Source organism: Saccopteryx leptura, chromosome 2 (genome assembly GCF_036850995.1).
Source record: "Saccopteryx leptura isolate mSacLep1 chromosome 2, mSacLep1_pri_phased_curated, whole genome shotgun sequence".
NCBI lineage: Eukaryota > Metazoa > Chordata > Mammalia > Chiroptera > Emballonuridae > Saccopteryx > Saccopteryx leptura.
This window is the reverse complement of record NC_089504.1, coordinates 132,335,181-132,360,312: the sequence shown is the minus strand read 5'-3', so window position 1 is coordinate 132,360,312 and position 25,132 is coordinate 132,335,181. Positions and strand designations below refer to the sequence as shown.

Genomic DNA, 25,132 nt, shown 5'->3' with positions numbered 1-25,132 from the left:
TTTAAATAGGGGACTGCCCTGGGCTGCTTTGCCGGGCAATACGACAAGGTGAGTCAGGCGACCCGACCGGCCCTTTCCTAAGTGGCAGCGCCACCTGGCGGCCGTGGTTCTGCGGTGCAGGAGTGCTTGGCCCAGAGTGGGGCACTTCGCCTGCCCTGTGGAGCCTGGGGAGGCTGGATACGCCCTCAAAACCTTAAACTGACTTTATCTGAGAGAAAAAGCAAGAGGTGCGGGAGGCTGACGGGTGATCCAGAGAAGGCCGGGGAGGGCCTTGGGGGAGGGGCCTGGCTTCAACGACCTGACTTCCGTGACATAGCAAACACAGAAAGACAAAGTCCATTTGGATGGAAGTGGGAGCGGAGTGAAGAGGGGCCATTTTGACTCTATGTTCCAAGGAAATGACTGGTCTGACGCGCCTGGGAGCTGGGGTACCCAGGTACGGCCGCTCATCCTGGGACTAGCGGGGACCGGCTGGTGGTTTTGAGGCCCACTCAACGTAGAGGAGAGAGAGTGGCAGGCACGCTTTGGCATCTGGTTTGATATTCTGGGGTTTCCTAGCTGCTTTGGAGAGACTTTTCAAGTCTGCCCTGGCAAAGAGGTGGTTGAATTGTACGGTGTCGGGGTCTAGGTCAAAACGTAGTTTTCCAGAGCTGTTTAAGTGGACAGAATACAGATACTTTCCAAGTTTGACTTGGGAGAAGGTTTCATGGTCTGGAGAGCTGGAAATGCTAGAGTAGGGCTAAAACCTTGGCAAAGTGTTCCTGATCTGAGGTGGCACAGTGGATAAAACGCAGACCTGGAGTGCTGGGGCCCCCACCGGGAGCCCCTCGCTTGCCCTGTCAAGTCACATACCAGAAGCAACTATGAGTTGATGTTTTCTGCTCCTCCCTCTCCTCTCCAGTCTCTAATCAATAAATAAAATCTTTTTTTTTTTTTTTTTTTTTTTTTAAATCCACAAGCCCTGGCCGATTGGCTCCGTGGTAGAGCGTCGGCCTGGCGTGCAGGAGTCCTGGGTTTGATTCCCGGCCAGGGCACACAGGAGAAGCGCCCATCTGCTTCTCCACCCCTCCCCCTCTCCTTCCTCTCTGTCTCTCTCTTCCCCTCCTGCAGCCAAGGCTCCAGGCTCTGTTGGAGCAAAGTTGGCCCTGGGCGCTGAGGATGGCTCTGTGGCCTCTGCCTCAAGCGCTGGAATGGCTCTGGTTGCAACAGAGCGACGCCCCAGATGGGCAGAGCATCGCCCCCTGGTCGGCATATCGGGTGGATCACAGTGGGGCGCATGTGGGAATCTGTCTGACTGCCTCCCCGTTTCCAACTTCAGAAAAATACAAACAAAAAACCCCCCACAAAATCTTGACCAAGAGTGTCTGAAGGCAGCCATACTCAGAATTGAGTGGGGGGGGGGGGTAGGAACTTTCAAAATGTGTAGGAAATTTAGAAGTGCAGCCTATTCACTCTTATTATCCACTCCACTCCCAATTCAGTCATTCCCCAGGTCTGAGGGGAAGTAAAAAATTAAACCTTCTGATTCTTTTTTGTTCCTGTGCCGAGTTTTTAGATACTCAACTGAAAGCATTTAAAACATTTTTGTCACCTAAATTTGGAGTTGCTGTGGTTGTAAAAAACAGGCATGAGGTGCTAAACCAAAGGGTATGGGAGAACCAGCATTTCTGGGACACTCAGGAAGATCTGGACTCTATTATTGGAAGGAGAAATGGTTACTGTATTTGGAACTTAGATATAGTTGTTTTTTGTTTTGTTTTGTTTTGTTTTTGTTTTTTGAGATTTTATTTATTGATGTTACAGAGAGAGGAGGTGGGGGGAGCAAGAAGTATTGATTCACAGTTGCTTAACTCTAGCTGTTCACTGCTTGCGGGTCACATGTGCCTTGACCAGGCAAGCCCAAAGCCTGGAACTGATGACTTCAGCATCCCAGGTGGCTGCTCCATTCAATGCACCACCACAGGCCATGCTAGTTTTTTTTTTTTTTAACTGATTTGCAAGAGAGAGAGAAAGAGAGAGAGAGAGAGAGAAGCATTTATTTGTTATTCCACTTAGTTGTGCATTCATTGGTCACTTCCTGTGTGTGCCTTTACCTAGGATCAAACCTGCAACCTTGGTGTTTCAGGAGGACACTCTAACTGACTGAGCTAATTGGTCAGGGCCTGGATGTAGTTTTACAACTGCTTTTTTCCATCTCCTAGGGTCTAAGGATAACGCTGGGACCATGATAGCCATGATTCTCACAGAGGACCCCAGATTTCTGCACTCTGAGCAACGTCAGTTGCCACTGGACTTGTTCTGAGACCCTTTCCCTAAAGGATGGCCAAGGGGCTCCTGGTGACCTATGTCCTCTGGGCTATAGGGGGCCCTGCTGGGCTCCACCACCTTTACCTAGGCAGGGACAGCCATGCACTGCTTTGGATGCTTACCCTGGGGGGTGGTGGGCTGGGCTGGCTCTGGGAGTTCTGGAAGCTTCCAAGCTTTGTAGCTCAGGCCAATAGAGCCCAGGGACAGGGGCAGAGTTCAGGAAGGGAGACACCACCTCTGAGTCCCATTCGTTTTGCTGCCCAGATGACAGTAGGCATCTATTTTGGCCTTGTGGCTCTCATTAGCCTTTCCTTCATGGCCAGCTTCTATATTGTGGGCCTCCCACTGGCAGTTGGCTTAGGAGTCTTGCTCGTGGCTGCTGTTGGCAACCAGACCTCAGATTTTAAGAATACTCTAGGGGCGGCATTTCTTACTTCCCCTATCTTCTATGGCCGCCCCATAGCCATCCTGCCCATCAGCTTGGTAGCCAGCATCACAGCCCAGAAGCATCGCCGCTACAAAGTTTCAGTTAGGTCAGAGACACTCAGTGCGCGGCTTTACCGCCTGGGCTTAGCTTACCTTGCTTTCACGGGCCCACTAACATACAGCGCCCTCTACAACACAGCTGCCACACTCAACTATGTGGCAGAGACCCTTGGCTCCTTCTTGAGTTGGTTCAGCTTCTTCCCCCTCCTTGGCCGCCTCATGGAGTCTGTCCTCCTTCTGCCTTACCGTGCCTGGAGGCTGCTGGTGGGGGATCCTGGCTTCAGCAGTGGCTACTTCCAGGAATGGGAGAAGCTCTATGGATCTGTTCACAGTTTTCAGGATGAAAAGCATCAGCTGGCTTACCAGGTAAGGCTTCCTTCCCTCTCATTTTTCTCTGGGAGTTAGGCTAAGACTTATTGGAGCTGGTGCCCTTTATATAAAGTCCTGTTTTTATATCTGCTGGTTGGCCCCAGAAGGATGACCTGGCTTCTTTTGATTTCTCTATGCAATGGCTGAAGGTGCAGGAGGTTCGAATATGAATGGGAAAATATTTTATTTACATTTTATTGAAGTAATATAGAAACAGGCAGATTAAGGTTGGTTGAGGCCCTGGGTGCAAAAGAAAATATTGGGCCCCTTAAAAAAAAGAGAGAGCCCTGGATGATTGGCTGAGCGGCAGAACATTGGCCCAGCGTGTGGAATCGAAGGCCCGGGTTCGATTCCCAGCCAGGGCACACAAGAGAAGCGCCCATCTGCTTTAACCCTCTCCTTTCTCTCTATCTCTCTCTTCCCCTCCCACAGCCAAGGCTCCATTGGAGCAAAGTTGGCCTGGGTGCTGAGGACGGCTCCCTGGCCTCTGCCTCAGGTGCTAGAATGGCTCCAGCCCCAACAGAGCAACGCCCCAGATGGACAGAGCATCGCTCCGTGGTGGGCATGCTGGATGGATTCTGGTCGGGCTCATGTGGGAGTCTGTCTGACTGCCTCCCCGCTTCTAACTTTGGAAAAATACAAGAGAGAGAGAGAGAGAGAATAAAAATACATGTTAACCATATTTTTAAATAAATAAAAAATATTATGTAGGCCCTGGCCGGTTGGCTCAGTGGTGGAGCGTTGGCCTGGCATGCGGGGGACCCGGGTTTGATTCCTGGCCAGGGCACATGGGAGAGGCACCCATTTGCTTCTCCACCTCCCCCTCCTTCCTCTCTGTCTCTCTCTTCCCCTCCCGCAGCCGGGGCTCCATTGGAGCGAGGATGGCCCGGGCGCTGGGGATGGCTCCTTGGCCTCTGCCCCAGGCGCTGGAGTGGCTCTGGTCGCGGCGGAGCGACGCCCGGGAGGGGCAGAGCATCGCCCCTGGTGGGCGTGCCGGGTGGATCCCGGTCGGTCGCGTGCGGGAGTCTGTCTGACTGTCTCTCCCCGTTTCCGGCTTCAGAAAAAAAAAGAAAAAAAAATATTATGTACTATTAATGTTATAATTGCACATCTGAAACCAAACTTGGTATCATTAGAAAAACGTGTAAACTTGGGGTTTTGCGGGGCCCTTCAGAAGTCGGGGCCCAGGGCACGTGCCCAGTGTGCCTGCCATTAAATCAGCCTCTTTCTATAATAGAAGGTATACTAATTTTTAAATTTTTTTTATTTATTTATTTTTTTGTATTTTTCTGAAGCTGGAAACGGGGAGAGACAGTCAGACAGACTCCCGCATGCGCCCAACCGGGATCCACCCGGCACGCCCACCAGGGGGCGACGCTCTGCCCACCAGGGGGTGATGCTCTGCCCCTCCGGGGCGTCGCTCTGTTGCCACCAGAGCCACTCTAGCACCTGGGGCAGAGGCCAAGGAGCCATCCCCAGCACCCGGGCCATCTTTGCTCCAATGGAGCCTCGCTGCGGGAGGGGAAGAGAGAGACAGAGAGGAAGGAGAGGGGGAGGGGTGGAGAAGCAGATGGGCGCTTCTCCTGTGTGCCCTGGCCAGGAATCCAACCCAGGACTTCTGCACGCCAGGCCGACGCTCTACCACTGAGCCAACAGGCCAGGGCCGGTATACTAATTTTATGTATGCACCTATGTAACCACCAGTCAGAGGTAACCTCTATTCTGACCTCTGTTAACATAAATTAGTTTTACCCATTTTGAACTTCATGTAAGTGGAATCATTCAGTATTTACTCTTTTGTGTCTGCTTTCATTCAACATTATGTCTATAAGATTTATTCATAATATTATACACAATTATAAATTGTTTATTTTCATTGTTGTATAGTATCCCATTGCATGAATATACCAGAATTTATTTACCCACTCTATTATTAATGAAGATTTGGGTTTCGGTATGGGGCTAGTCTAAATAAAGCTGCTATGAACATTCTTATACATATATTTGGTGGACATACATGCTTATTTCTCTTGCAAGGAGATCTTGTCAGGGATGTGAAGTTCCGGGTTGGAAAATGGGTAGCTATAATTAAAGCAAATTCTGATTCTTGCCATGAGATCCAGAGCTTATCCATGTTTCAAAAGGCTGAAATTCTAATGTGAGATTCTAGGTCCTTTCCATGGTCAAGTAGGAGCCAATCTCAGAGATAATATGGGCTAAGTTAACAAGGGAACAGAGAAAGGTCCAGGCACATGGTATTTTAACTTGTTAGCTTCTGTTTCCTTCAGGTTTTGGGTCTCTTAGAGGGGGCAACAAGTGAAGAAATACATCAGAGATACAAGGAGCTGGTGAAGATTTGGCACCCTGACCACAACCGGCACCATACAGAGGAGGCTCAGAGTCACTTCCTAGAGATCCAGGCTGCGTATGAAATCCTGAATCAGCCCAGGAAGCCCAGGGGATTCTAGAGGTGAGAAGAAAACTTCCCTTTGAGGATGGATCTTCCTGACAGAGCTGGGCAGCTTGTCTCAACCCAGCTTTGCCCATAGGAGACATCCTATAGCATTAAAGAAACTGCTGGTAGTAGAAAAAACTTAAAGGGGTGAGAAAGCTGTTATGGTGGAAGAATGTATTTATGTATTGAATTTCTGAGTTCTTGGCTATTGTGTTCCTGACTATTTTTTTCTTAACACCATACAGTAAGATGAAATACTTTATAAAACCAATAAAATATCTTTTTTATAATATCCCACCTATCCCACCCCTGGTACATTGATGAGTGAAGTAGTAAGCTTATTTAATACTTTTTCTTTAATATGCAAAGCTTTTGATTAGACTGAAGGAAAAATATGAAAGTTCTAATGTTTCACAAGTTATCCTGTGACAAAAGGGATTTGATCTATTCTGTGGATTACTAAGAGGTAAGACTGATGTTAAATTTCAAAATTTGAGAAAAATATATATTTTTAGATTTTATTTGTCTATTTTTAGAGAGAGATAGAGAAAGAACAGGGGGGGAGGAACAGGAAGTCTCAACTCCCATGTGTGCCTTGACCAGGCAAGCCCAGGGTTTTGAACTGGCAACCTCAGGGTTCCAGGTTAACACTTTATCCACTGCATCACCACAGGCCAGTAGAGAAAAATATTTTAATTTCATTTATAGTAGGACTTCTAGGAGCTGTACTTTATTTGTTTGTTTGTTTGTTTGTTTGTTTATTTTAGAGAGAGAGAGATACAGACGGACAGGAAAGGAGAGATGAGAAGCAACAACTCATAGATGTAGCACTTGAGTTGTTCATTGATTGCTTCTCATATGTGTTTGGACCCAGGGGCTCCAGCATAGCCAGTGACCGTTTGCTCAAATCAGCAAACTTGGGCTCAAGCCAGTGACCTTGGGATTTTGTGTTTATATATAGTGAAATGATCACCACAGTAAACCTAGTTAATACCCATATCATACATTGTTAGAAATATTTTTTCTTGTGATGAGAACTTTTTATTTTATTTTATTTTTTTGTATTTTTCTGAAGCTGGAAACGGGGAGAGACAGTCAGACAGACTCCCGCATGCGCCTGACCGGGATCCACCTGGCACGCCCACCAGGGGCGAAGCTCTGCCCACCAGGGGGCGATGTTCTGCCCCTCCAGGGCGTCGCTCTGTTGCGACCAGAGCCACTCTAGTGCCTGGGGCAGAGGCCAAGGAGCCATCCCCAGCGCCCGGGCCATCTTTGCTCCAATGGAGCCTTGGCTGCGGGAGGGGAAGAGAGAGACAGAGAGGAAGGAGGGGGTGAGGGTGGAGAAGCAAATGGGCGCTTCTCCTATGTGCCCTGGCCGGGAATCGAACCCGGGTCCCCCGCACGCCAGGCCGACACTCTACCACTGAGCCAACCGGCCAGGGCTGTGATGAGAACTTTTAAGATTTACTCTCCTAGCAACTTTCAAATATGCAATACAAGTATAATTAACTATAGTCACCATGCTATACATTACATCCCCAGACTTATTTTATAACTGGAAGTTTGCATCTTTGACCACCTTCAATGATTTAAAATGTTTTAAAATTTTATTTATTGATTTTAGAGAGAGAGGAAAGAAGAGAGAGAGAAGCATCAATTTTGTTATTCCATTAATTTATGCATTCATTGCTTGATTCTTGTTATGTGCCCTGATCAGGGATTGAACCCACAACCTTGGCATGTTGGGACAATGTTCTAACCAACTGAGCTACCAGGCCAGAGCCACCTTCACTCATTTCACTCACTTCCCCACACTCTGCCTCTGGCAACCACCAATCTATTTTCTGTATCTATGGGCTTGTTTTTTTACTTTTGTTTTTAGATTCCCCATTTTTTTTAAAAGACTTTATTCATTTTAGAGAGGCGAGAGAGAGAAGGGGAAGGAGCAGGAAACCTCAACTCCCATATGTGCCTTGACCAGGCAAGCCCAGGGTTTTGAATCAGCGACCTCAAGGTTCCAGGTCAAAGCTTTATTCACTGAGCCACCACAGGTCAGACTGGTATTTGTATTTCTGTTTGACTTATTTCACTTAGCCTAACACCCTCAAGGTCCATCCATGTTATTGCAAACAGCTTTTTTTATTTTTTATTTTTTTAAAGAAAGAAATGATGTAAAATCATATGCATTTAGAACTTCTGGAAGGAAATTCTACTCTGCTGCCAACCCTGGGATATAATCACTGATTTTTCTGGAGATGTGCTTCCCAAAGAATCTGAGATAATAAAAATCAGCTGAGCCTGACCTGTGGTGGCGCAGTGGATAAAGCGTCGACCTGGAATTCTGAGGTCGCCAGTTCAAATCCCTGGTTTCCCTGGTCAAGGTACATATGGGAGTTGATGCTTCCTGCTCCTCCCCCCTTTCTCTCTCTCTCGCGCGCTCTCTCTCTCTCTCCTCTCTAAAATGAATAAATAAAATCTAAAAAAAATCAGCTAAAAGCAGAAATTCACTAAAAAAAAAAAAAAAGAAACAACTCAGATTAACTAGCAAGTAAGAAGTCTTCCTTAGTCTCTACCTGAATTGATTTAATGAAATCCAATGAATACGTAGTCTCCCACTGCCACAAATAAAAAAAAATTATAGATCCTTTTAAAGAGTTGAAGAACCTGACTGGTGGTGGCACAGTGGATAAAGCATCGACCTGGAAATGCTGAGGTTGCCGGTTCGAAACCCTGGGCTTGCCTGGTCAAGGCACATATGGGAGTTGATGCTTCTTGCTCCTCCTCCCTTCTCTCTCTCTGTCTCTCTCTCCTCTCCCTCTTTCTCTCCTTTCTAAAATGAATAAATTTAAAAAAAATCCAAAAGCAAAAAAAAGAGTTGAAGAACCTGACTGGTGGTGGCACAGTGGATAAAGTGTTAACCTGGGAGGCTGGTGTCCCAGGTTCAAAACCCCGAGGTCTCTGGCTTGAATGCGGGTTCACTAGCTTGAGTGTGGGGTCACTGGCTTGAGTGTGGGATCATGAACATGATCCCATGTTTGCTGACTTGAGCCCAAGTTCATTGGCTTAAGCAACAGGTCACTGGCTCAGCTGAGCCCATCAGTTAAGGGACGTCTGAGAAGCAATCAATGAACAACTACAAGTTGATGCTTCTCATCTCTCTTAAAAAAAAGAGTTGGAAGGGAACTGAGAAGGCCTCTACCCTGAGTACCTATCCAGTGCTAATTTCAAGAATAGCTTGGTTCAGAGATGACCATTTTGGTTTTTCTTGAATAGGAAATTCCTTACCTTTCCCACTTTTTTTTTTTTTTTACAGAGACAGAGAGTCGGAGAGAGGGACAGACAGACAGGAAGGGAGAGAGACGAGAAGCATCAATCATCATCTTTGTTGTGGCACCTTACTTGTTCAATGATTGCTTTCTCGTATGTATCTTGACCGTGGGGCTAGAGCAGAGTGAGTGACCCCTTGCTCAAGCTAGCAACCTTGGGCTCAAGTTAGTGACCTTTGGGCTCAAGCCAGTGATCTTGGGCTCAAGCCAGTGACCTTTGGGCTCAAGCCAGCCACCATCAGGTCATGTCTATGATCCCACACTCAAGCCAGTGACCCTGCATTCAAGCTGGATGAGCCTGTGCTCAAGCTGGTGACCTTGGGGTTTTGAACATGGGTCCTCTGTGTCCCAGTCCGATGCTCTATCCACTGCACCACTGCCTGGTCAGGCTCCCACCTTTTGAATATCCATAAGAGTTAAGTTCTTTTATTGGACTGAAATTAGCTTCACTGTAATTTCTCTCTAGATTAGCCATTTTTGCCACAAAGAACAAAAACCAACAGAAAGCCCTCTCTTGATGAGAACCTGCCATTCATCTCATATCCTTCTAAATTTCTCTTTTCAGATTAAACGTTGTTTAAGGAAGCTCTGTAGTTGTTAGAAAGAGCACAGATGGAGAAGTGAGGAGATGAGGTTCTACTTCTGCCTTTTGTATGACCAGTCGACTGACTTTGGACAAGTCACTTCACCACTCTGGGCCTGTTTTTTCCTTACAGTGTGAGGAAGTGGAACTTAGATGACTTCTAAGATTGCTTTCCACACTGGATTCTAGGTTCTTTTCAGTTGAGCCTTATGCTAAATGGTTTGGTGTGTCATCTTCTGTGTGCGTTCTTGTGGACACTGTCTTGGAAAGAAAATTAAATATTTAATTGCTTGAAGAATATAATGGTCACCATTCCCACCCCTATAAAAAATCCACCTCTATCAAACTGTTTTCATTTATTCATGATCTCTTCTGCCCTCATCCATAAGAGTACATAATTAACTTTCATGGTTGAATCATATCAGGGATATAATTTAATACTTTTCCTCCCTCACAGAATCATGAGCATTTATATATAGTACTATGAAGACTTCATATATTTTTTTTTACTGAGATGTAATTCACATGCCATAAAATTCACCCTTTTAAAGTATAAAATTTAGCCTGATCTGTGTTGGCGCAGTGGATAGAGCAACAACCTGGAATTTTGAGGTTGCTGGTTCAAAACCCAGGCTTGCCCAGTCAAGGCACATACAAGAAGCAACTACTAAAAAAAAAAAAGAAGCAACTACTACGAGTTGATGCTTCCTACTCCTCCTCTTCCCTTTCTCTTCCTCTCTCTCCTCTAAAATCAATAAATAAAATAAAATCTTTTTAAAAAGTATACAGTTTAGTGGGTTTTAGTATATTCATAAGGTTCATGCAAACATCAACACTCTAATTCCAGAATGTTTTTACCATCTCAAAAAAGAATTAGCCATCAGTCTCCATTCTGTCTTTTCCCCAGCTCCCGGCAACTACTAATCTACTTTCTGTCTCTATAGATTTTTCTGTCCTGGACATTTTATATAAATAGAATCATATAATGTCTCCTTTTGTGTCTGGCTTCTATCTCTTATAATGTTTTCAAAATTCATTCATGTTGCAGTATGCATTATCACTTTTATCCCCCAAATAATACATCACTATATTTTTATGCTATATAATATTCCCTTTTTTGGAAGACATTTAGACTATTAATATATAATTTTGTTATAAAGAATACTGCATCGATATCTTCATGTTTCTAATTCATCTATTCTCTTGAATTATTTCAGAATAAATTCCCATGGGTGGGATTACTGGGTCAAAAGGTATGAACATTTTTATGGCTCTGTCAACATTGCTCTTAAATTGTGGTGCCCAGAACTAAATGCAATTCTCAGTTGTGTTCAGACAGAACAGGGTACTGTGGGGTTATTAAGTTCCCAAGGTCTAGATAATATATCATTCTTTAAATCAAGCAGCCTAAGAATTTATTAGCTTTTTTTTGTTGCTCATTGAGCTTATAGCCAATAAGGCCCTTAGATCTTTTCCCAGGCACTGTGTCTTAAAGCTATGTTTGCATCTGCTCTATGACCCAGGGCTTCTGAGGACTCTGACTTGAATTTAGTAGTATTTCTTTGTTTTCTTTTTTTCATCAAGTGTGTTGATCCTAACAAGCAAGCAAACCTTTTGCAGTCTTAGCTGAGAACTGCAGATGGCGCCTTAAGGCTGTCAAAAGGGTAAAATAGGTGTCTTCACTTTCTTAAGGATCTGGTAGTGGCACCTACGAAGCCGGTTCATTACCAGAGTTCAGTAATCTCCATTTGTGGGAAAGAAGGGAGTAACTGTGCCTGACCTGTGGTGGCGCAGTGGATAAAGCGTCGACCTGGAAATGCTGAGGTCGCCTGTTCAAAACTCTGGGCTTGCCTGGTCAAGGCACATATGGGAGTTGATGCTTCCTGCTCCTCCCCCCCCCTTCTCTCTCCCTCCTCTCTCTCCTTTCTAGAAATATGAATAAATAAGAAAAAGAAAAAAAAGAGAGTAACTTTGAAGTTGGATTTGGGTGCTATTCAGGAAAAGCTCCAATTGAAGCATATTTTTAAGTTGTCATTTGATCTCCTAGGGCAGTGGTCCCCAACCCCCGGGCCACGGACCGGTACCAGTCCGCAGAGAAAGAATAAATAACTTACATTATTTCTGTTTTATTTATATTTAAATCTGAACAATGTTTTATTTTTTAAAAATGACCAGATTCCTCCTGACCAGGCTGTGGCACAGTGGATAGAGCGTCGGACTGGGATGTGGAAGACCCAAGGTCGCTGGCTCGAGCAAGGGGTTGCTCGGTCTGCTGAAGGCCTGCGGTCAAGGCACATATGAGAAAGCAATCAGTGAACAACTAAGGTGTTGCAACAAAAAACTGATGATTGATGCTTCTCATCTCTCTCCGTTCCTGTCTGTCTGTCCCTATCTAAACCTCTCTCTGACTCTCTCTCTCTCTCTCTGTCCCTACAAAAAAAAAATTAAAAAAAAAGACCAGATTCCCTCTGTTACATCCATCTAAGACTCACTCTTGATGCTTGTCTCTGTCACGTGATACATTTATTCATCCCACCCTAAAGGCCGTTCCGTGAAAATATTTTCTGACATTAAACCGGTCCATGGCCCAAAAAAGGTTGGGGACCACTGTCCTAGGGGACTCTGGGGCAGTGTATTTCATGTTAAAGGTTTCTCTGCTCAAACACACATTTCATGCCCCTGCTTTGGCTTTTGAGTTGACATCCTGAGAAGCTGAGATTTTTGTTTCTCTTCATTTTTCTTGACATCTCTTTCTCTTAGTCACCGCAAGAAATTGAAATTTGTTCAATTCACTGGTTTTGTTTGTTTTGCTAAGGTGGGTTTTGAATGACAAAAGCAGAAAATTTAAGTGGGGTTTCAGCTAAGTGAGATTTCATTTCAATGGATTGTTGCTCTTTTCGTTTTCCTTTTCATTTTCTCCCTAATTCTCTCCTTTCTCCCTACCTCTCATCCACCCTTTCTATAGTCCATCTGCTTATCTTCAAATTATTATAAATTTAAGCAAGACCTTGAATTTTCTGGATTTAATTATGACAAATCTCAACAGAACAAAGCAGTGTCTTCTGTGGGAAAGTTGGAAGGGACTTATTTTAACTCATTCTGTGCCAGGCCTTAGTCTCATTTCTGGGCTGAGAAAGATTATAGGGAACATCCTCTGCTGGATGGTTAGCACTGAGTCTGGCTTTACAAGTGCTATCTAAAAGGGCATTTTTCCCCCCAGCATCAAAATGTTAGGCACCTTAAAAAAAAGAAAAGGCGAAAAAAAAAAAAAAAAAAGCCCTGGCCGGTTGACTCAGTGGTAGAGCGTCGGCCTGGCGTGCAGAGGTCCCGGGTTCGATTCCTGGCCAGGGCACACAGGAGAAGCACCTATCTGCTTCTCCACCCCTCCCCCTCTCCTTCCTCTCTGTCTCTCTCTTCCCCTCCCGCAGCTGAGGCTCCATTGGAGCATAGATGGCCCGGGCGCTGGGGATGGCTCTATGGCCTCTGCCTCAGGCTCTAGAATGGCTCTGGATGCAACAGAGTGACGCCTCAGAGGGACAGAGCATCGCCCCCTGGTGGGCATGCCGGGTGGATCCCGGTCAGGCGCATACGAGAGTCTGTCTGAGTGCCTCCCCGTTTCCAGCTTCGGAAAAATGAAAAGAAAAAAAAAAAGAAAAGAAAAGGCCAGGCATCTTCCAGATGAGTTACCATATTTCCCCATGTATAAGACGCACCTTTTGGGGGAAAATTTGGGGTCTATAAACTGGGTGCGTCTTATACAGTGGTTGTAGATTTTTTACTTGCATTTCCCGCCTTTTTTTTTTTTTTTTTTTTTTTTTTTTTTTGTATTTTTCTGAAGCTGGAAATGGGGAGAGACAGTCAGACAGACTCCCACATGCGCCCGACCGGGATCCACCCGGCACGCCCACCAGGGGCGACGCTCTGCCCACCAGGGGGCGATGCTCTGCCCCTCCGGGGCGTCGCTCTGCCTTGACCAGAGCCACTCTAGCGCCTGGGGCAGAGGCCAAGGAGCCATCCCCAGCGCCCGGGACATCCTTGCTCCAATGGAGCCTCGGCTGGGCTGCGGGAGGGGAGGACAGAGACAGAGAGGAAGGAGGGGGTGGGGGTGGAGAAGCAAATGGGCGCTTCTCCTATGTGCCCTGGCCGGGAATCAAACCCGGGTCCCCCTCACGCCAGGTCGACGCTCTACCGCTGAGCCAACCGGCCAGAGCCATTTCCCGCTTTTTTGACAGTGATGAGGCGCTGTATAAATTTTATGATGAATAAAATTTGAGTTCAATAACTTTATGTAATACATTTTTTTCAAATTTTGGGCCCCAAATTAAGGAGCACCTTATACATGGGAGCATCTTATACATGGGGAAATACAGTAGAGTGCAAAGATCCTTTTTTAAAAAAAAATTCATTTTAGAGAGAAGAGACAGAGAGAGAGAGAGAGGGGGAGAAGCAGAAAGCATCAACTCTCATATGTGTCTTGACTAGGCAAGCCTGGGTTTTGAACCAGTGACCTCAGCATTCCAGGTCAATGGTTTACCCATTGTGTCACTACAGGTCAAGTGGGAAATATGGTAGAATAAAAAAAAGGAGCAGGGAGGGGTTGTGGGCATAAAGATGTCTTTTTTTAAATTAATTTTATTTATTTATTTATTTTTATTTATTTTTTTTACAGGGACAGTGAGAGAGTCAGAGAGAGGGATAGATGGGGACAGACAGACAGGAATGAAGAGAGATGAGAAGTATCAATTATCAGTTTTTCGTTGTGGCACCTTAGTTGTTCATTGATTGCTTTCTCATATGTGCCTTGACTGTGGGGGCTACAGCAGACTGAGTAACCCCTTGCTTGAGCCAGAGCCAGGGTCCAAGCTAGTGAGCTTTGCTCAAACCGGATGAGCCTGTGCTCAAGCTGGCAACCTCGGGGTCTCGAACCTGGGTCCTCCGCATCCCAGTCTGATGCTCTATCCACTGTGCCACCACCTGGTCAGGCTTTATTAATTTTAATGGGGTTACATTGATCAATCAGGGTACATAGGTTGAGAGAAAACATCTTCAGGTTATTTTGACATTTGATTATGTTGCATACCCATCACCCAAAGTCAAATTGTCTTCTGTCACCTTCTATCTGGTTTTCTTTGTGCTCCTCCCCTTCTCCTCCCCCCCAACCACTGCACTCTTGTCCATGTCCCTGAGTTTCATTTTTATGTCCCACCTCTGTATGGAATCATATAGTTCTTAGTTTTTTCTGATTTTCTTATTTCACTCAGTATAATGTTATCAGGGTCTCCATCCATGTTGTTGTAAACCAGTGGTAGTCAACCTGGTCCCTACCGCCCACTAGTGAGCGTTCCAGCTTTCATGGTGGGCGGTAGCGGAGCAACCAAACTATAAATAAAAAGATAGATTTAACTATAGTAAGCTGGGTTTTTTTGTTTGTTTGTTTTTTTCCCCGAAACTGGAAACGGGGAGGCAGTCCGACAGACTCCTGCATGCGCCCTACCGGGATCCACCTGGCATGCCCACCGGGGGGGGGGGGTGTTCTGCCTATCTTGGGGCTCTGCCACAATCAGAGCCATTCTAGCGCCTGAGGCAGAGACCACAGAACCATCCTCAGCGCCTGGGCAAACTTTGCTCCAATGGAGCCTTGGCTGCGGGAGAGGAAGAAAGAGACAGAGAGGAAGGAGAGGGGGAGGGGTGGAGAAGCAGATGGGCGCTTCTCCTGTGTGCCTTGGCTGGGAATCGAACCCGGGACTTCCGCACGCCAGGCTGACGCTCTACCACTGAGCCAACCGGCCAGGGCTATAGTAAGCTGTTTTATAAAGATTTATTCTGCCAAACTTAGCAAAAATCTGACATAAAGTACCTGGTAAGTAATTATTATTATATGCTTTAACTTGCTGTAACTCTGCTTTATAAATTTTATAAAGTAAAGTTACTTCCCTACTTTATAAATCACCATTACTGTGGAACCAGTGGGCAGTTAGAAAATTTTACTACTAACAGAGATATAAAAGTGGGTGGTAGGTATAAAAAGGTTGACTACCCCTGCTGTAAATGATCTGATGTCATCATTTCTATGGCTGAGTAGTATTCCATAGTATATATCAGGGGTCCCCAAACTTTTTACACAGGGGGCCAGTTCACTATCCCTCAGACTGTTGGAGGGCTGGACTATAAAAAAAACTATGAACAAATTCCTATGCACACTGCACATATCTTATTTTAAAATAAAAAAAACAAAACGGGAACAAATACAATATTTAAAATAAAGAACAAGTAAATTTAAATCAACAAACTGACCAATATTTCAATGGGAACTATGCTCCTCTCACTGACCACCAATGAAAGAGGTCCCCTTCCGGAAGTACAGCGGGGCCGGGTAAATGGTCTCAGGGGGCCGCATGTGGCCCACGGGCCGTAGTTTGGGGACCCCTGGTATATATGTACCACATCTTCTTTATCTAATCCTCTATTGAAGGGCTTTTTGGTTGTTTCCATGTCTTGGCCACTGTGCACAATGCTGCAATGAACATGGGGCTGCATGAACTTTACATACCAGTGTGTTTAAGTTTTGGAAGTATATACTCAGTAGAGGGATTGCTGGGTCATATGGTAGTTCTATTTTTAATTTTTTGAGGAACCACTATACTTTCTTCCATAATGGTTGTACTACTTTACATTCCCACCAACAGTGGATGAGGGTTCCTTTTTCTCCACAGCCTCTCCAACATTACCTGTCTTGTTGATAATAGCTAATCTAACAGGTGTGAGGTGATATCTCATTGTAGTTTTGATTTGCATTTCTCTAATAGCTAATGAAGATGAGCATCTTTTCATATATCTGTTGGCCATTTGTATTTCTTCCTGGGAGAAGTGTCTGTTCATGTCCTCTTCCCATTATTTTCTTCTTCTTCTTCTTCTTCTTCCCATTTTTTATTGGATTGTTTGCTTGTTTGTTTTTGAGTTTTATAAGTTCTTTATATATTTTGGATATTAGGCCCTTATCTGTGCTGTTGTTTGAAAATATCAACTCGCATTTAGTTGGCTGTTTATTTTGTTGTCAGTTTCTCTTGCTGAGCAAAAACTTCTTAGTCTGATGTGGTCCCATTCATTTATCTTTGCCTTCACTTCCCTTGCCTTTGGAGTCAAATTCATAAAGTGCTCTTTATAACCAAGGTCCATGAGTTTAGTATCTATGTTTTCTTCTATGTAATTTATTGTTTCAGGTCTTATATTAGGTTTTTGATCCATTTTGAATTAATTTTAGTACAAGGGACAAACTGTAGTCAAATTTCATTCTTTTGCACATGGCTTTCCAGTTTTCCCAGCACCATTTGTTGAAGAGGCTTTCTTTTCTCCATTGTATGTTGTTGGCCCCGGGTTCATGGCAAAACGTGGGAGTGTGCCAGCTATCCTGAGGGAAACTTCTGAGGGAACCAGCTACTAGATGGTTCGATTAGTCTTTCGCCCCTATACCCAGGTCGGATGACCAATTTGCACGTCAGGACCACTACGGACCTCCACCAGAGTTTCCTCTGGCTTCGCCCTGCCCAGGCATAGTTCACCATCTTTCGGGTCCTAACACGTGTGCTCGTGCTCCACCTCCCCAGCGCAGCAGGCAAGACAGGCTAAAAATGTCTTCTATTCATGTTTTCTAGTCACAGATCTGAGGGCCAGTGAGGCTCATGTTACTTCTCCACATTTTCTTTCATACCCATAACCACTAGTTTTGACTTGGCTTCTCTTGTTTCTTTCTCCTTTTCATTCCTGGGGTCCACAGAAGAGAGTGTATTCTTATTGCTTTTCTGTATATGTAATTTGGGTTGGAAAGCAAGTAACTGCTCATTCCAGGCAAGTGGTGCTAAATTATTTTATATTAATTGACTGGGAACTCATTGTCTCTTAGCAATTGACTTGTCTTGCACAGCTAAGAGACTAATCCTTTCAGATCCATCTCCCTTCAAATTCTAACTCTTTTCCATCAGTGTGTTTCCTGTTCTCATGTTAGTGTCTTTGCTAATGTCACTCTTTTTTTTTCTAATTTTATTTTTATTTATTCATTTTAGAGAAGAGAAAGAGAGATAGAGAGAGAGAGAGAGAGAGAGAAGGGGGGAGGAGCAGGAAGCATCAACTCCCATATGTGCCTTGACCGGGCAAGCCCAGGGTTTTTTTTGTTTTGTTTTGTTTTTATTCATTTTAGAGAGGAGAGGGAGAGACAGAGAGAGAGAGAGAGAAGGGGGGAGGAGCTGGAAGTATTAACTCCCATATGTGCCTTGACCAGGCAAGCCCAGGGTTTCGAACCAGTGACCTCAGCATTTCCAGGTCGACGCCCTATCCACTGCGCCACCACAGGTCAGGCAAGTCCAGGGTTTTGAACCGGCAAACTCAGCATTCCAAGTCAATGCTTGATCCACTGTGCCACCACAGGTCAAGCCTTATTTAACAATTTAAAGCTTCACTTTTCTCATTTGTTACATGGTGATAATGATGACTGCATCACAGGGATGTTGAGACAATAAAATGAGACTATGTGTTGAGAGAGGTTTATAAACGAAAAAACATACAGAAGGTAGGCATTATCAAAAATTTTAAAACAATGGTGACTATATAAATGAAAGTATATGCCTGACCAGGCGGTGAAGCAGTGGGTAAAGCGTTGGACTGGGATGCGGAAGATCCAGGTTCGAGACCCCGAGGTCGCCAGCTTGAGCGCAGGCTCATCTGGTTTGAGCAAAAACCTCACCAGCTTGAGCCCAACGTCGCTGGCTCAAGCAAGGGGGTTACTTGGTCTGCTGAAGGCCCGCGGTCAAGGCATGTATGAGAAAGCAATCAATGAACAACTAAGGTGTTGCAACGCGCAATGAAAAACTAATGATTGATGCTTCTCATCTCTCTGTTCCTGTCTGTCTGTCCCTGCCTATCCCTCTCTCTGACTCTCTCTCTCTGTCTCTGTAAAAAGAAAAAAAAAAAAAAGTATATGCTGAAATTCCATGAATGAACTTACAGAACAGCAGTGTTAGTTATGTATCTTACATATAGAAACAAATTCACTAAAGATTAAATTCAAGTTTCGAATGAAACTGCAAGGCACTCTCACTGAACTGTTTTTTTTTCCTTTCTTTTTCAAGTGAGAGGAGGGGAAATAGAGAGATAGACTCGGCATGCAACCAATGGAGTCATGGCTGTGGGGGGAAAAAAGAGAGAGAGAGAGAGAGAGAGAGAGAGAGAAGGGGGAGGGGTAGAGAAGCAGATAGTCACTTCTCCTGTGTGCCCTGACTGGGAATCAAACCCAGGACTTCCACACTCCGGGCTAATGCTCTACCACTGAGCCAACAGGCCAGGACAGAATTAAAAACTCAGTATTTAAAATCTGTTGCCTGACCTGTGGTGGTGCAGTGGATAAAGTGTCAACCTGGAATGCTGTGGTTGCCGGTTCGAAACCTTGGGCTTGCCGGGTCAAGGCACATATGGAAGTTGATGCTTCCTGCTCCTCTCCTCCACCTCCTTCTCTTGCTCTCTCTCTCTCTCTCTTTCTCATAAAATGAATAAATAAAATCTTTTTTTTCTTTTTTTAATTAAATTATTTTAATTGTTAACCATATTGGTTTTGTACTCTAAAGGTGACTACGTTTGTGTGTGTGTGTGAGTGACAGGGAGGGGGACAGATAGGGACAGTCAGGAAGGGAAAGAGATGAGAAGCATTAATTCTTCATTGTGGCACTTTAGTTGTTCATTTATTGCTTTTTTTAAAAATTATTTATTTATTTATTTATTTTTTACAGAGACAGTAAGTCAGAGAGAGGGATAGACAGGGACAGACAGACAGGAGCGGAGAGAGATGAGAAGCATCAATCATTACTTTTTCATTGCGCGTTGCAACACCTTAGTTGTTCATTGATTGCTTTCTCATATGTGCCTTAACAGCTGGCCTTCAGCAGACCGAGTAACCCCTTGCTGGAGTCAGTGACCTTGGGTTCAAGCTGGTGGGCTTCTGCTCAAACCAGATGAGCCCGCGCTCAAGCTGGCGACCTTGGGGTCTCGAACTTGGGTCCTCTGCATCCCAGTCCGACACTCTATCCACTGCGCCACCAGCTGGTCAGGCAATAAAATCTTAAAAAAAAAAATGCCCTGGCTGGTTGGCTCAGTGGTAGAGTGTTGGCCTGGTGTGCAGGAGTCCCGGGTTCGATTCCCGGCCAGGGCACACAGGAGAAGCGCCCATCTGCTTCTCCACCCCGCCCCCTCTCCTTCCTCTCTGTCTCTCTCTTCCCCTCCCACAGCCAAGGCTCCACTGGAGCAAAGTTGGCCCGGGCGCTGAGGATGGCTCTATGGCCTCTGCCTCAGGTGCTAGAATGGCTCTAGATTCAACAGAGCAGCACCCCAGATGGGCAGAGCATCGCCCCCTGGTGGGCATGCCGGGTGGATCCCAGTTGGGCGCATGCGAGAGTCTGTCTGACTGCCTCCCCGTTTCCAGCTTCAGAAAAATACAAAAAAAAATTAAAAAAATCTGTTGGTTAGCCTGACCAGGCGGTGGCACAGTGGATAGAGCATCGGAATGGGATACTGAGGACCCAGGTTTGAGACCCCGAGGTCGACAGCTTGAGTGCGGCCTCATCTGGTTTGAGCAAAAAGCTCACCAGCTTGGACCCAAGGTCGCTGGCTCAAGCAAAGGGTTACTCAGTCTGCTGAAGGCCCGTGGTCAAGGCACATATGAGAAAGCAATCAATGAACTACTAAGGTGTCTCAATGCGCAACGAAAAACTAATGATTGATGCTTCTCATCTCTTCGTTCCTGTCTGTCTGTCCCTGACTATCCCTCACTCTGACTCTCTCTCTGTCTCTGTAAAAAAATTAAAAAAAAATAAAATCTGTTGGTTAGAGCATCGTCCTAATACACGAAGGTTGTGGGTTCTGTTCCAATCAGGGCACATAAAAGAACCAACCAATGAATACATAAATAAGTGGAATAGCAAATTGATGTTTCTTCTCTCTTCCTCTCTCTATAAAATTAATAAATAAAATCTGAATTTTGGTTCTGGCATTGCTACTAATTTTGTGATGTAAAAAGGTAGCCTTTGATAATTTAAGGCCTCTTCCAGCTCTAAATAGCTGATATACAACTGAATTTGGATATCTTACCCATGTCTTTGGACCTCAGTTTTGTTTTCTCTAAAATGAGAAATGCCAACCTAATGAAAACCCTTTAACAGAACTTTATAGAATGGATAGTCAAAGAAACCTTAACCCTGTAAAGAAGACTCTTGGGAGAAAAAAGTTTCCTTGGGGGAAAGCTGCATACTATATAGTTCATTTCCTTCAATATTAGCAAAGCACATTACCATATCAAATGCTCTGAGAAGTAAAGCACCAGTTTTAACTTGATTTTACCAGTGTTTTATAAATATATTTGGACCCAGAATAGTTTTTTTTCAGATAACATCTATTTAGCATCCCTATGAAACTAATTTTCTAAGACACACAGGTTGGGCTGACAACATGAATATTTTTAGGTATTAGAAGTAATCCAAGCAAAGAGAAAAGTACACCCTTATGAGAGTTCTCTGCGAGTCTTCATGCTTGCCATGGCCTGTAGCTTTATCTTTAGGCAACAGAGACTTTGAAAAATCATGTTCCTCAGTTAGTCACTGATTATCAAGTCTCCAAGATAATGAGTAAAATTTTTAACTCTCTCAGATTGTTTAACTTTAGCCTCTTTTTCTTCCTCATAAAAACATGGAATCTTCCCTGGCCAGGTAGCTAAACTCGTTATAATATCATCTGGAGATGTCGGTGCTACAGGCTCCATCCCTGGTCAGGGCACATACAGGGAGCAATGAGTGAATAGATAGGTGGAACAGTTGATCGATGTTTCTCTCTCTCTCAAATCAACAACAAAAAAATAAAATAAAATAACACGAGCCTGACTTGTGGTGGTGCAGTGCATAAAACCTTGACCTGGAACGCTGAGGTCACCAGTTCAAAAGCCTGGGCTTGCCTGGTCAAGGCACACATGGATGTTGATGCTTCCTGCTCCTCCCGCCTTCTATCTTTCTCTCAAAATGAATAAATTAAAAAAAGATCTAAAAAAAAGAAAGAAAAAAATAACATGGAATCTGGCAATCAATCACTTTAGATACAAAATATCAATTCAAAATAAAAACAGAAGAAAAGTTCTCATCTCCAGAATCTATTTGAAACATATCAAATTAGGTCAGGTTAATATCTGCAGAATATATCTGCTAAGGTGAAGATTATGTGATGATTTATTTTTAGTTCTAGTTTTGCCACTCGATCATTAGGTAACCTGGGATAAATTAAGTCCCTCAAGGCTGAACTGAAACATAAGGATGTTATTTCAAAATGATCTTCTTTTGTAATCCTTTGCAGTTATTTTAATAATTTCAGAAATTTTTTTTAATTTCAGAAATTTGATGGGGTTTTTCTTTTGTTTTCTTCAGAGTAGTTCACAAGAATTATATGTTGAATTTATTACGGCATTTCTTTTCTCCTATATAATTTATAGATGGGCTTTAAACAATTTGCAATTACTTCAAAGCAGACAACAATTACTGTTTTATTGTGAAGTATAGCACACAAAATGGAAAATGTATAGGTAATATAAAGAACAATGATAAAATTAATCTTTGTAACCCAGGTCCAAAAGGCTTTTTTCTTTTTCTTCCTTCCTCTCTTTCTTTTCCTCCCTCCCTCCCTCCCTTCCTCCCTCCCTCCCTCCCTCTTTACCTCCCTGCTCTCTCTCCTTTTCTTTCTCTCTCTCTTTCTTTTCTTTCTTTTTTATGAGATGATGGGAGATAGTGAGGCAGACTTCTGCATGCTTCCTGACCAAGATCCACCCGACAACCCCATCTGGAGCTCATGATTGGGTATGGAGTTATTTTTAGCACCTGAGGTAATGTGCTCCAACAGAGCTATCCTCAGTGCCTGGGGCCATTCCTGAACCAAGTGATCTACTGACTGCAGGAGAGGAAGAGGGAGAGAAAGGGGAGGAGGGAGGGAGGGAGGGAGAGAGAAGCAGCAGATGGTTACTTCTCCTGTGTGCCCTGACCAGGAATCAAACCCTGGACATTCATATACCTGGCTGGTGCTCTATCCACTGAGCCCCTGGCTAGGACCCCAAAAGGTATTTTGTAAATTCTTTTTTTTGTGTGTGCGTGCGTGCGTGTGTGTGTGTGTGTGTGTGTGTGTGGCAGAGACAGAGAGAGTCAGAGAGAGGGACAGATAGGGACAGACTGGAAGGAAAAGAGAAACATCAATTCTTTGTTGCGGCTCCTTAGTTGTTTATTGATTGATTTCTCATATGTGCCTTGACCAGGGGGCTACAGCAGACCAAGTGACCCCTTGCTCACGCCAGCGACCTTGGGCTCAAGCTGGTGAGCCTTGCTTAAACCAGATGAGCCCACCCTCAAGCTGGCGACCTCGGGGTCTTGAACCTGGGTCCTCCACATCCCAGTCCGATGTTCTATCCACTGTACCACTGACTGGTCAGGCCCCAAAAGGTATTTTGAAACCGTTTTTCCATGTCCTTTTAGAATGGTTGAGTGCTGCATGGAGAAAGGGCAAAGGTGGGCTATGAGTTACAGCAGGAGTACTTGCAAACCTCAGTCAGCAAGAAATATGATCTATGTGACCCATGTTCCTTGGAGGGCTATTTTTTTTTTTTACAGAGAGTCAGAGAGAGGGATAGATAGGGACAGACAGGAATGGAGAGAGATGAGAAGCATCAATCATCAGTTTTTCCTTGCGACACCTTAGCTGTTCATCGATTGCTTTCTCATATGTGCATTGACCGCGGGCCTTCAGCAGACCGAGTAATGCCTTGCTCGAGCCAGCAACCTTGGGTCCAAGCTGGTGAGCTTTTGCTCAAACCAGATGAGCCTGCGCTTAAGCTGGTGACCTCGGGGTCTCGAACCTGGGTCTTCTACATCCCAGTCCAACGCTCTATCCACTGCACCACCGCCTGGTCAGGCTGGAGGGCTATTTTTTGAGTAAAATCCTTGGAAGGAGCCTACTTTTACTTCTGCTGCTCAGGATTTAGCAAAATGTTCCTCTCAACCACATTCAGAACTCTCCCCTATAGGATATCTGTTAAGTATGATATTCTTCATCTCATTAGATTTTCAGTGTTTGACAGCTCTCCTAAATTGAGCCTAGTTGTGCTCTTGAATCCACCTGTCTTCTCTTTAAGTGTGATATCCACATAGTAAAAACTCTCTCTTGTTAGATCAGGGGCTCTCTTAGGATAGGCCTCATGTTTTTCCTAAACAGACCATGAGGGTTCCAAGAGTGGGGACTTTATTTTCCTCCCAAAGAAACTATAATATATTGGTTTTGCAGCAGTAACTGACCCTGTAATGAAGGCGTTTCCAGAGTGACTTTTGGTAGGTGAAATTAGTCATTATGGAATAAGATCTTGGATCCTATTAGTTCAGGTCCCATTCTTTAGTATGAAGCTTCCTATTAACCAGGACTTATTATAGTCCTGTTTTATTCTGTATGGAAGGGAAGGGGAATTGTGAGTTTGTCATTCATTCCATTTTGTATTTTTCTGTTTCAGTCTTTACCACATATTATTAGAGTTAATTATTTAATAGCTTATGTTCTCCTTTACAATTGGATACTCTCCTTGGTCATGATACTGGTTTATTTTTCTTTGTAAATGATTCTGTGTCTAGTACAATGCCTACCACTCATTGGGTATTTGTCAATTCAGTGAATGAAAAGAGAACAGATATGTGGATGGTCTGTTTCTATTGAATCTTCTTTCAAAGAAGCAACACGTGTGTAGTGCCCTAACTGGTTGGATGACTTACTCTTATGCTTTTTTTCTTTCTTTCCTTTTTTTTTAAAGCTGATTTTTAGAGAGAGAGAGAGAGAGGGAGAGAAACATCGACTTGCCTTGATGCTACACCCATCTACGCATTCATTGGTTGATTCCTGCATGTGCCTGGACTAGGATCAAACCCTCAACCTTGGCTTATCAGGAGGGTGCTCCAACCCACAGAATTACCTGGCCAGGGCCTCACTCTTCTGTTTCTTTAGAGCTGTAAATGATATGGTTGAATTAATCTAGGCATTATTAACAGGGGTCAGTCGGCTCTAAGATATTTTTGACCACCACTCCCATCTCATGCAAAGTTACAAACCAAAGGACCGGATCACTTTGTAGAGATTTATTGTACTATTCCATAATGTGTGCTGTAACTGCAGTAACAAATATGTGGAAACCAAAACTGCATTGTGCCTCTGGCTATACACATTCATATACATGTTCAGGTTTATCCAGAGCCCCTTATGCTTTGGCCTCAAAAGATAAAAACATGACAGATTCTGATTTTTTAAAATTGATTTTTAAAGATAGAGTGAGAAAAAAACATCATTTGTTGTTCTACTTATTTATGAATTCATTGGTTGATTCTTGTATGTGCCCTCCCTGGGGATTGAACCCACAACCTTGGTATATCTTGACAATGCTTTAACCAATTGAGCTACCTAGCCAACGACTGATTAATTTTTTTAATGCTGATTATCTAAATTCCCATCTTGTGGTCGCTCCTAATAAGCGGCTGGCTGACCGGTGGGGTGAGCGCTTCATAC

The 25,132-nt window shown here is 44.3% G+C and overlaps 1 protein-coding gene across 2 annotated transcripts; it reads left to right on the top strand.

Moving 5' to 3' along the window:
* Positions 1-305: 305 nt before the first annotated feature.
* Positions 306-24,883, top strand: DNAJC22 (DnaJ heat shock protein family (Hsp40) member C22). 2 transcript variants are annotated; one of them, XM_066368787.1, is made up of 4 exons: positions 306-436; positions 2,202-3,159; positions 5,451-5,632; positions 24,387-24,883. In XM_066368787.1, exons 2-3 carry the CDS (start codon positions 2,320-2,322, stop codon positions 5,628-5,630), a joined length of 1,020 nt encoding a protein of 339 aa, XP_066224884.1. In that variant the 5' UTR covers positions 306-436; positions 2,202-2,319; the 3' UTR covers positions 5,631-5,632; positions 24,387-24,883. The 2 variants fall into 2 exon arrangements, with proteins under 2 accessions (XP_066224884.1, XP_066224885.1); XM_066368788.1 differs by lacking the exon at positions 24,387-24,883 and adding an exon at positions 8,931-10,264.
* Positions 24,884-25,132: the final 249 nt, after the last annotated feature.

Excerpts from the sequence above, each read along its gene's own strand:
- DNAJC22 (XM_066368787.1), top strand. The coding sequence starts at position 2,320 with ATGGCCAAGGGGCTCCTGGTGACCTATGTCCTCTGGGCTATAGGGGGC. Across the intron at positions 3,160-5,450 it reads AGCATCAGCTGGCTTACCAG|GTTTTGGGTCTCTTAGAGGG; the intron begins GTAAGGCTTCCT and ends TGTTTCCTTCAG.